Raw genomic sequence first — 13,163 nt, forward strand, 5'->3', positions numbered from 1 at the left:
TACTTATTGTAATCATATATACAGACGCACAGTAAAGAATCTTAATATGAGGTTTTTTTTTCTTTCTTATATTCTGAAAATATTGAAATATAAAAAGGAACCTTTGCCAGTATAATACCTAGAATATTTTAAGTTAAGAGAAGATGTTTTCTCTACTAGAAAACGCTTTATGCAAAATCGTATGAAATAAAAATAAAAAAAATCTTACTCGTTAACTGTTACAGTTTTACTTCTTTGTATGTGCAATTGTAATTAATTCTTTGTGTTCTCCGTGCTTAACTCTCTTATTTTCTAATAAGTCATCTTTTATTGTATTTTGAATATCACATTTATAAATATTATTTCTGTTTTAGTTATAAAAAACGATCTCGTCAATTTAGTATGGGGTTTTATTCACAAATCATAGAATACAATTTTATGCATTTTATTGGCTGGCATTAATTTAAAGTGAGTTTTTCGTGCGCTTATAAGTGAATTTTCCTATTCGTTTTGATTATAATGATGAAAATTAATGATGAAATGGGTAAAAAAAATATCCTAAAATCATATATTAGAACGTAGTGCTGGAGATCGCTTGCTTTGTTTATCTCTCGGTATGCCTATGATTTGTTAGGGATTTTTGTTTTCTTGGATACATATAAAAACGTTCATTTTTAATTAATTTGTTTCCAGATAAAAAACAAATATAAAAGTAAAAATAAATAAACCATAAAATCATAGATCAGACGCTTGTTGCTAGAGATCGCTTTTTTTCTTTTTTTTTTTTTTTTTTCCCCCTGGATATATATAAAACGTTGCTTTATAATTGCCTTGCAGATAAATCTCCTCCCATTGTTCATCAGCTATTAATACATAGTGATCTAAACCTAGGAGACAGCACAGAAATATTTTGCAGTCTTAAAAGTGGTAACATACCGGTAACATTTCAGTGGTATAAAAATGACCACGAACTTTCTGAAGCCAGAATAACCACGATAGGAAGACGATCTGTTTACGCCATTGATAAAATACAAGTCGAAGATATTGGTAATTATACATGTTTAGTGACAAATGCTGCAGGAACTGGTAGTGCTAGTGGTTTGCTTCTGGTAGACGGTGAGCTTAATAATTTAGTTTGTTTTTATTTTAGTGAAATAAAATATTGGAAAATCGAGTTATGTTTAAAAATGTAATTTTTTTTTTCCAGTAAAGTACATTTTTATTATTCTAATATCTGTATTTCAGATTTATAGAGAATGCCGAGTTCCAGATCTGCGACTTTCTGAATAATTATTCGTTTGTAAAAGCTTTTCTTTCAGAGTTCGAAAAGCGGCCTTTAATGGAAATATAGTTCAGGTTTATAAAAACTCATAAAGCCTACTTAGAATAATCTTTTTAAAATGTCTATAAACTATTTTCAACAGGACAGCTACAATGAAGTATTGTTCGGGACGAGAATGAAGAATAATTGCGATTTACAATCATTCTACAAGGGGGAATAGTGATTTTCCTTGTAGCCAGATCAGAAGAATAACGTGATTTTTGCCTCCTCTTTGAAAGAGATTTGGATTCGAATCTAGGCCATTCTCATAACGAAGTAGCAGCGTTCCATCTAAGAAAACACACTTCGGACAGAAAATATACGCAACGGACTAAAATAGCGAGTGGGGTGTGAATGTGTCTCTGATGTGGCGGAACCAGAATAAAGTAAGATATAAGCACGGCGGTAGTGACAAGTGTTAGACCTGAAAGCTTGTTTTTGATTCTTGGTTGATAGATGACACATGATGGAGCCGCCAGGCGTGGGGAACAGGGTCGTTGGATGAGAACATAGGCTGATGCGCTGTGAAATGAAAAGAATATCCGTTAGAAATTTTGTAATAGAATTTGTAAAATTTATGGTTAGATGATATTCTAGAGTATTAATTGAGAAAGTATCGAATTACTTAAACAGTAACATTCCTTGAATGTTACTGTTTAAGTAATTGGGAAGAATTAATAATTCTTCCCAATTAACACACAATAGTAGTTCTCTCAACAGTTTCAACTGCAAAATATTTCAATATTAGTATAAAAATAAAATAAAATGTCAAGAAACATATCTGTAGATGAACACAAAAGTTCACTCCTTGGAGCATACCCAAAGACTTGTATATTATTCCGAGCAAGAGATATTTCCATCCCGCCAGTACCATAAGTTGTTTTCAATAATTAGTAATAAATTGGAATTCTGTTCTGTGTCAGAGAGCTAGTGATATAGCTTTATTTAAATCTAGTTGCCAGCCTAGAGGAATAACTGTGTATCTTATCAGAAATTAGTAAAATAGAAATGTCTATTTTGCAATAATTACTATCCACAGTCTATTTAGGCTTTAACAATAAGGCATGCCCTGACTTCTAATTGCTATCTTCTGAATATTTCAGCCACTTTGTTCAAACCTTTGTTCCAAAATTTTGAATATTTGAACAGATAAATGCATATTTTCCCGTCCACAAGTAATGATTAACACGGTTTTGTTTTTCTTATAAAAATTGTTTTATTAATGGTTTAGCTTTTAGCATAAATGCATTTTATTAACGTGTAGTTGTTAGGTTTCCCCCCACCACCACCACCTTCAGAAATAAAGCGGTTGCAAAGTAGCATTTGGAGCACAGTGGAAATGAATTTTTGGTAAATACGTCATTATCCGTGATGTGGCGCTAGTAGTGCGGAATTACACTGTCGTACGAATTCACACCATTCTCAGTTTGCTGTGAATGTTTTTATTATTATTATCCCATAGTACAGTCATCGTTCATTGTTTCCATCTCTTTCTCAGAGAAGACGGAGATCCCAATTTTCAGTGCACCGTTACGTACAAATTATGTACATCATAATATCCTCAGTTTCACTCTGACCACTGCAATGATGAGCAGAAAAATGAAGATCGGATTGCCGTGGTTGATACTGTTTATGGCCTCTTTGCTACAGTCAGGAGTTTCTACTACAGGTAAGAGTCCCTTTTTTAAAAAAAAAAAAAATATTATTTCTATTATTAATAGTATAATGATTATGCGTTATGGATTCAGCGACAGTCGAATTTTCTGGTTAGTCGTCTTCGATCATTTTAAGCCTGACATAGTTTTAATTGCATTCGTTTCAAACGTCATATTTGTAATAATTGCAATACCTTTATTTTGAATAAATTTTAACAGATGATTTGCCGTAATTTGATTTTAAGTATACTTTTTTTAAGATTCCATAATGTACACCTGAAATTCTTTTTAAAATGTTTCAAATCTAATGGTCAAAAAATATTTTTAAGCAAACTCCAGAAAAATTTATGCCACTCCTCACAGTTGAACAGTTTACAAAACTATTTGCTATTTACTTTTGTTTTCAAAGGAAGCTAACTAAAAATTTAATTTTTTGAATGAGATATTTCATTGGCCAGTAAGTGGCCAATCAAATATCTCATTCAAAAAAAAAAATAAATAAATAAATAAAAATAAAAGCTCGTTTAAATCAATTATAAAACATGACATGTAGAATAAAATAGAATAATTTTTCAGTGCATTAATGACAAATTATGGTAAGTTTTCTATCAATTTCCTCTAATTTTAAAATGTTTGTCATTTATTACTCATTTGAAGAAATTAAAATTTTTACTAGTGTTATATATATATGATAATGCTTGACAATCCAGTTCTATGGTTATTTTCTTTGCATCCTTTATATTTAATATGGCCAGGAAGTTTTATGTGCATTTTCCTGTTATGACTATTATCATTTTTGGGTAGTCATAATTTTATTTGATAACAGAAGTAAGATTTCTTAATAAGATAAGAGTTAATGTGACCCCAGAACGATGTCATCTGCAAAACGTTTGAGATTTTTTTTTTCCTGTTGATGTTAATTCTACATTTTACCCATGAAATTCTTCAAGACTTCTTCTAATGTAGCAGAAAACAATTTGGGTGATATAGCAATATCACCCAAATCCAATACCAAATTCCTTTGCCTGAAGTTCTGTTGAGTTTGGACATACAGTTTTTAATAATCTGATATATTACTTTGCTGGGATCATTTGTTGTTTTAAGCTGTGCATTATTTCTGAATGATATGGAGAATCAAAGTTTTTTTTTTTTTTAATCTACAAACACATGATTATATTCATTGTGGACATATCCATATCCGCACTATTAACTAATCTTTTTTGGAGAATCTTGCTCTGAATCCTGCTTGTTCTTATGGTTATGCATCATCCAAAAATCTCGTGATTCTATTTAATATAATAGATGTAAACATTTTGTACAATTGTGATAGCAAACTGTGATTAGCCTCTAGTTATGGATATCCTATTTGTTGCCATTTTTTATACAATAAAATAATGAATGATTTTATACCACTGCACTGGAATTTTTTCTGTAGTTAAAATATCATTGAACCTATCCAATATGACTTTATGAAACTGTTAACCTCCTGATTTTATGTATTCTGCTAAATATACCACTTTTATTTTAAATATAGTGGAGGACTTATGTCTGTTTCCCTACCTGTGTATAGGTCACAATAAAAATCGCGTTTTCATTATTTCTTCTCCATTGTATTGTACTATTCCGTGTTTATTTTTCAATTTTAGAATCCATTTTTTTCTTCTGTGTAACCCTTGTTTGTTCATTTTCAGAGATTTTTTTGTTTTCTATTATGATATGAATTGTTCTCAAATTGTATTTTCTGTCGTTTTTGATTTCTTCTCTAACTTTCGCATTTTCACATTCTATATTATGTTTGCTACTTCTGTCCCCCCCTTTAAATTAATTCTTTCCCCCTTTTTTTATTAGATTGTGTCCGTAAAGTAAGTTTTTTTCTAGCAGTTATATTTGCTGGTAATGATTTTCTTAAACTTTTAGTGAATTTTATTATTGTTTATAAATATAAGCATACAAATATAAAAATAAATGAATATAATTGCCAGCCTGGTTGGCCGGGTGGTTAACGTACCCGCGTTTTTTTTTTTTTTTTTTTTTTTTTTTTTTTTTTTTTTTCCCCAACAGGCTGCTGGTTCGAATTCGCCACGAGTCTGAATGTGACTGTGATTAAGTGAGATGAATTTCATCCCCCAGACCATAGTCCCACTTTTTCAAGTCTGGCTTGAAAAGCTCCTTTTAGTCTCTAGAGCAGAGTTTCCAGACTATGTAATATTAATAATAATAAAAACATCGTTAACCTGTCCATTGAACTAACGTACTATAAATTTACAACCTCTCACAGATGAAAATCACAAAAAAAATCTAATATATTTAGTACTCTTGAACATGTCAGTATTGTGTATGTGTGAATTAAAAATAACGTACGTGAGAGAATGAAAGATGATTAATTATGTGGGAATATACCAAACTAACCTATACTTTGGGTGATGAATCTTTATGCTCATTGGTTCTACTGTTTTTTTTTTTTTTTTTTAAGCATTGATCTAGTTGCACTGCTGGTCCGTTTCCAATAAGTATAGTGCATCCATGTTGCAGTGGTGTATTCAGACTTATAGTTTGTTGGTTGGAGAGCCGAGACGTTATCCATTCGTCCATTCAGGCCTTTTGTGTGAGAGAAAATTTCTGTCTGAAAATTATGTTATTCTTATGTGAATTTGAGAACAGATTGATAAATATATTTTATTTTTTCTACTCAGAACCTCCTCGTGGGCATCCTATTGTGATTACTCCCAATTTGAGACTAGGCGAGAACATTGATTTGATGTGCAGCTTGAGAAGAGGAACGTTGCCTGCTTCATTTCAGTGGTTTCTAAACAACAACGAAATAACATCTGATTCCCGTATCAAGACATCAAGTCGTCGATCCGTTTTAGTTATTGAAAACATAACTGTACATGATATTGGAAATTACACTTGCGTTTTAACAAATTCATTTGGAACTGACATGGTTTCTGCCACTTTATTGGTTGAAGGTAAAATTGTGGGGAAAGTTAGTTAATAATCTACATTAAGTCAATTAAATGTGACTGTGTGTGTTGTGAAGTTTCTTAAAATATATATATGAAAATTGTATGCATTGAAAATGAAAAAACAAACAAACCTGAATATGTACCTTAAATATTTTCACTTTCCAGTCTTTTCTCAATCAGCAAATTAATAATTTAGAAGTAACCGATTTGAATAAAGAAATTGATTGCTGTGGCATTTTCGAAATCAGGAAACTTTGTTTTCATTGCTTCTAGATTTTTTTATAAATACGTGACTCGTAGCTTTATGCTCTGAAGTCCACCCGCTTCATTACAGAAACTTCTGTTATTACGTAGAATGAATGAATAAATTTGTTTTTTGGATTTATTTTAGACGTTCATTGTTTTTATTTGATTATTATAGATTATTCAGTCAAAAGTTGATGTTGAACTTGTATCTTTCATGAAATTATACACAGCCATGTACAATAATACACAATGATAGTGAACTAATGTGGAGATTAGATCTTTGAAATTATACAATTTGACGTACAATGTATAATTTCTTTATATCAAGTTAAACTATTCATGACAACAATACCGTTAATAATTGCAAAAATGCTTCGACGGCTTATTTTTCCTCTATTCTCAGTTAAAAATATAACTAGTATATCCGATGGCGTAAGCACGCTATAAATTATTTAGAAAATATGGCGCTCTTAAAAAAATGTATACTGTATTTTTAAATCGTGCCATCCATATAAAATTATTTCTTAAAGAATTCGATGAAATATTTTTTACCACAAGAGGGCGTTAACTGTCCAGTTTCAGATCATCGCTAGAAATTGCAATGCTATACCGAGATTGATTTGAAAGATTTTTGCCAGTCAATGGTTGTTTCATCTAAGAAGAAATAGGTATGTTGAGTGTTTCTTTCCGTTTTTCGCATGTGAATGAATATGAAGTATCTTTCTTTAATAATTTGACAGTCGTATTTTTTTAATTATAGGGTAACAAATACTGGCAGGAAATCGCTGCTTTGTTAACTATGGAAGGAATGGTGAAATTTATGCACTCCGTGATTTGGTTGTTCACGTCATCCCTGCCGATTGTTATTAGTCTAGGTAAGAAATTATGATTGTGAAATTAAATATACAGTATATCAGTAGCATACGTAGGACTTCTCTAGGTAGGGATCCATTGTGTAGGAATTTTCTAAAGAAAGGGTATTATGTGCATTAATTTCCATTAAGAAAGGATGCAGAGTTTTAAATTTACTCTTTATTATTATCTGCTTGTACACTATAAAAAATTCCATACAGTGATGAAAATCATATTTTATTTGTTGTTGTTCATCAGAAGTATACATCCTTAAGGGAAAGGGAATCAACTGCTCGGCTCACTACTGTGATATGTATTCAGTCAGATTTATGAGTTGTTTTAAAACGTAGGAAACATACAGCACTGCAAAAATTCCAGATGCTTACACATATATTTTATGTAACATACAGAAAAAGTATTTTGAGCATGCATGTGAGACATTGTCTGTTCTACCGACTTTAAAATAAAAATTTAATTTAATCGATCATAGCGGCTTCATTACAATTCACGAACGCAGTTTCCCACTGTACTTGGAGTAATGCATTTTTCAGTTAACATGGTTTATAATATTTGTGATTTATTTTGGGATTGAATCATCGTTATTTTTATTATTACTTATGATAGTATGAAACGTCAACTAGCACCAATGTTTCCATCGTAAAATCCAATTTGCTTTTATCTTAACGAGTTAATGATTTATCAATTTCATTTCAAAATTTTTCTGTCTGGAATGTAATAATCTTATTTCTTCTTTTCTGCTTCTATTTAAAGTGATTTGCTCTATTAGAAATAAATTACTTAAAATAGAAGTAATTTTAACTAATCAAAAGAGTGGGTCAAGGGAAAAGTAATCAGGTAATTCTCCCCTCCCACCACTCTCAAAAAAGTAGTACTGTTTGTGATTTTTTCTGTTACTCTCATTAAAAATGAAGGCCTTGCAAACATTCTTTTTAAGGAACAGTAGTTCGTTAAATATTAAGTGAAAATAGTAGTACTAGTATGTAGTACCTTAATGCACTATAGTATGTTCAATATTAAGAAAAAGTAGTATTGGTAAATTCCCTAATACAGTAAATTTTGTTAGACTTATAGGACACTCTTTCTCTCTCTCTCTCGTAATTGTATATTGTCGAATTACAGCTGTGAGATGTGAAGCTAAAATACATATATTTAAAATGCAGCTTTTGTATAATGGACTAATGCCAAATCCAACCACCTCCCACTGTAAATACAGCTTTCCCCACCTTTAGTTACTAATGGGAGCACACAGACACTTACAGATTTGCAAGATAATGCTTAAGAAGTGTTTCCAGCTCGTGTGCAGAAAATTCCCGCAGTTAATGCTGGTAATGGACACCTCTCCAGGTGATTCCTCATGTGTTCAATGGGATTTAAATTTCAGAACCGAGCTGGCGAAAAAGTTCGGCTTTACTTATCTCCAAGAAAGATATGTAAAGCTGTTAAATGTTTTACGAAATTTTACGTAAATACATTTTACGAAAAAAATGTATTTACGAAAATGCTTATGTGCTTTCGGACAATGATAGCTGTACATGGTTATCTTGAAATAATATCGCCCTCTGAAGGAAAAAAAAAAAAAAACAGTCAGTAGCAGTGTTAAGCCTAAACCGCAACATGCATCCAATCTTTGAATATCATCGTAAGATGAGCAATTATATTACCATATAACATTCTTCAAATCATTTGCTGGGATGTGTCCACAAAGATAAGGCGTTGCATCATATTGAAGTTGCCATCGCTTGCTATTTGCAAAACTGGGTAAATCTTAAATATGTCTTCAAACCAACATTATTTCAGAGCCAAATATAGAAACTAAAAGTTTCGTATTTGAAAGTTGACCACAGAGCTTGCAGAAATATATATGGCTGCGAGTGTATTTCCCGCAAGCTCTCTGGTCAACTTTCAAATACGAAACTTTTATAGTTTCTGTATTCGGCTCTGAAATTATGTTAATTTAATATCCACTTAATTTATATAATTTTGCATCGCCGAATTGAAGCCTTTTGGCTCTTTATTTTAGTAAATATATTCAAACTATTTGCCATATTTTGTAGTTTGATTTACTTCTGTTCTGTGCATTATTCACTGTCTGAAATAAAAGTTACGCTAGTAACTTTTTATCAGCTATTTGCTATTCTGTTCTGAAACAATAGTAACTCGCTGGATAAATGTAAATGTTTTGAACATAGATTATTGTGGATTCGGAAGCTGTTGCTGTCGACACGATAAGTCTTCGGTGAGGATTATTAGCCTGGTCTACGATAAGGTAATCCTGCTGTTTTTGAACGCCATTTAGTTGCACGATTGTTTCCGAAGTTGACCAGTATCTAAAAGTGGAGAATGTTTATATTGACACAGCACTATTCACACCGACCTATGGACATCCCTCGGATGATGTCTCATATTAACCTTCCTCATCGTTCAATACTAACGTTATCCGCACATACCAGACTTTTCCCAGTAGACTGTTGCCAAGAGTTGGTATCGATCGATCCGCTCCCTATTTTTTGAATCACAATCTAGTTCTGTAAATTTTATTATAGCGATGTATGTTTATTATAGCGATGTATGTACATACGAATAGCGATGTGGACGCGATATATGTACAAACGAATTGTTTGTACATACATCGCGTCCACACATGTACAATTGTGTACATGTTGCAAAAGATCGACTGAGCATGTTAAAAAGCAGTGCTGTTCCAACGAAAATGCCCTGCTTATTTGCAGTTTACAAAGCATGATTATTATTATTTTTCAATCTTAAACCTTTTAATTTTTGGCACTGAAATCCGTTTTATTTATCATTATGTTGACAACTTCAGAATTTTTCCACTTCAGATTTCGAAAGTGAAGGTAGTGATAGAAATTCTGAAACCATAGACCACACACATCATACACTACGATTAAATTTTTATTTTCATTCTAACTCAGGTAATAAAGTACTCTGGCAATCTCAATATAAAAAGCCTCTTCTGCACGGAATACACTATAAGATGTTGGAATTAGTATAAAATCTAGATGTTTTATTTAGTACATTAACATATAAAATTTGTTTCCATTTATGACTACGTGCAAGTTATTATTATTTTTTTTCCCTCCCTAGATGAAGTACCTGTCGTTTTTCCACTTCATATTCCTCCGGGACGTAGTGTGGGAGATCCCCTCGACATCATTTGTAGCATTAAGAGAGGTAGCCTGCCCACATCTTTTGAATGGCAACACAATGGAATAAGAGTGACTAACAGAAGAAATGTGAAAATAACTACTTTTGAGAAACGATCGTTGTACACAATTAACAACATCGCAATTGACGACGTAGGAAATTACACTTGTATCGCGACAAATGCTGTCGGGATGGATAGTACTACAGCATTTCTTTTTGTAGAAGGTAGGGAAAATAATTGGGGACAATGTTAAGCAAACGAAGTTCTCTCAAGTTCAATTTTGCGCTTTAACGAATATTGTGATGGATTTAATACTGACTCAGCAGTCAAACTAATTATATATGTATTATATAATATTAGGACAATGAATGTGATAAAATTAGCATTGTACTAATTAAATAGGTATTTCTCGAATCCTACGGCATAACTTGAAGGGATTTTTTTAAACATCTTTCGATATAGATTTGTTTTGGTCTCACCAAAATAAATAAATCAAGCTACTTGTTTCATTTAAATAAACGATCATTTTTGCTATGCATTAATAAATCATAATTAAACACAAATGGGAGTGTCTGTTTCTAAATCTAGCAGTGTAGTTGGATTACTATATTTTATTGCTATCTGTGCTGCGTTTAGAAATTGGATATGCTTACCTCAATCTCGGAGGAATGTGATTTCTTTTAGAAGCTTATTGCTAACTTTACAGAATATCGGAGAAAATTCGATGTAAGGATTCTGTTTATAAGGATCAAAACGAATGCTTTTTATAAGGTAAGCCTAATAGTTTTCATATGAAACACAGTACTCGAATATTTTTAGAATGAAATGTTAATATAATGCAAATAAATCTTGACGCTTTTTTTTTTTTTTAAGGACTGGATTTTTCTTTGTTGGTCTTGAAGGTTCCTGATGCTTACTGATAATTTAGGGAAACTAATGGAAAGTAAGTACAGCAAAATTTAACTTCAACAAATGTAAAGGTAAGTACTATTTCCGTTTTAAACATTATACTGTTTCATTTAATGTCGAATTATAGGCATAATGTTGGAGGTTTAATGGATTTTTTACAACAATCAAAGGATTAAAAAGAATTTAATACTTCCTATATTTCGTCCTAGTCACTAGGACATCTATGGGGATGTCCTAGTGACTAGGACGAAATATAGGAAGTATTAAATTCTTTTTAATCCTTTCTGAGTGTTGTAAAAAATCCATTAAACCTCCAACATTATGTCTTCACAGCACTTAAGCCTCTATACACGAATACAGGCATACTTAGTACCTCTTGACAAAACTTCTTTAGCGCAGTCACCAGAATTGTGCCATATTTATTTGCCATTCGTTTGGGAATCACTTAATTTTGAATTCCATTCAAGACGCAAGAAATACTTGAGGGGTTTGAAATAGATGTGAGTCTCATAGAGTAGCAAAGTGTTTCATCCATACATACAAATCGGGGGAGAATATACATGAAATAATACACACAGTTAACAGATATGCTATATAGCTTTAGTCATTTCGCATAATTCTAAACAGTAGCGATGACATGTTGGATTAAAGAAATATCTTTCTTTAATCCAACATTTGTTATCTGCTATCATATAACAGTAACTGTGATATGATAGCAGATAACAAATGATAGCATTCTAAAGAATTATTTTCACAGGGTCCCCGTTCAACGATTTTTCCCCTTCTCTTATTGTTAATGTTAAGTCACCAAATAGAAATATGTGTAAATTTATAATAAAATAATTTCTAGAATTTAGTCTGTATGTTTAAAATCACATTCCCTTTTTGCTGAAACTATCGAATAGAAAATCAAAACAGAAACGAGAGTTGGGGGTAGTGGGTACTGACAGCACCGCGTGGTTAGGCACCGAAGCACGCCTGTGCTCATGTTGCTAACTGTATTCTTGGGAAACGTAATGCCCTCTTAGACAGCAGAATGAATGAAGTAGGGGCGAATTAAATAGAAATGGGGAACCGTCAAACAAACAAAAAAAAAAATACAATACGGACCAATAGCGCACTCAGGATTTAATCTGGTTGGGGGGAGGCGAGTTGAGTAGACGATTTTAGAATACGCATCGCATACGACCTATGACTGAGCATCTGCAATGACCGCTAATTCATAAGTAGTATAGAAATAGAAGACACGACATAACATTAAAAAAAATAATAATTTTAATTAGGAAAAGATTTTTTGGAAAATTTTCTAGTTTTTTCCCTTTTTCTTTGGGAGGGGACAGCCCCCCCCCTCTGAGTGCGCCACTGATACGAACAAAAAAAAAAAAAAATGTAAGAGGACGGAATGTTCGTGGCTGCCTTCAAGGCTGAAAGAGGACAACGAGCATGAAATGCTTTTTGAAATAGTGAGAATTTACCACACAGCAATCCGTCTTACTCATCACGGGATAGCGATGCGTATAATGCCCAAGATTGCCGTTCGAAATGAATGAGCATCTTGAATACGAATCCTTGGAAATTTCGTCCCCCCCCCTCAAACCACCACCTGAAATTGGTGAAATGTTTACTCTCCTTGTGTACTTATCCGGCAAAGACGTTATTACGTGCCTCCCAGAGACTCGGTAGTCATTGAGCATTCTATCCTTCAGCAACCTAGTAATTCATCCATTCTATAGTTTTGTAAAGAGCGTTTCGTTTAACGCTCGTCAGCTTTTCCATCTCACTTGTTCTGCTTTCGGAGTAGGTATTCGTATTTCCTATGTGTACAATTAATAGCACCTAGGTGCCGGCTGGTGATGTTTTACCTACTCAGTCGCGACAGTATCTTCAGTACGTTATTTACAACGTTCGTAGATTCTCAAATCTATCGTAGACTGAGAGCATCAACCTTCGTAGATTCTCATCTATGATAGATTTGAGAATCTATGAAGATAACATGGGAATGTAAGAAGTTTGGGTGAAATAAGAATAACATCAATTACAATTAATAT

General features: G+C 32.4%; 1 protein-coding gene across 1 annotated transcript in view; it reads left to right on the forward strand.

Annotated features, from left to right (window-relative positions):
* Positions 1-13,163, forward strand: part of LOC150094736 (cell adhesion molecule Dscam1-like) — a 298,945-nt gene that overhangs the window by 66,449 nt on the left and 219,333 nt on the right. Inside the window, exons 5-8 of the mRNA XM_090411654.1 lie at positions 817-1,095; positions 2,763-2,969; positions 5,649-5,924; positions 10,146-10,430. Of these exons, the coding sequence (XP_090267780.1) occupies positions 817-1,095; positions 2,763-2,969; positions 5,649-5,924; positions 10,146-10,430 (1,047 nt within the window). The remainder of the gene's footprint in view (positions 1-816; positions 1,096-2,762; positions 2,970-5,648; positions 5,925-10,145; positions 10,431-13,163) is intronic.

This window comes from Typopeltis vanoorti, chromosome 21, assembly GCF_054136105.1.
Source record: "Typopeltis vanoorti isolate ZY-2024b chromosome 21, IOZ_Tvanoo_1.0, whole genome shotgun sequence".
Taxonomy (NCBI): Eukaryota; Metazoa; Arthropoda; class Arachnida; order Uropygi; family Thelyphonidae; genus Typopeltis; species Typopeltis vanoorti.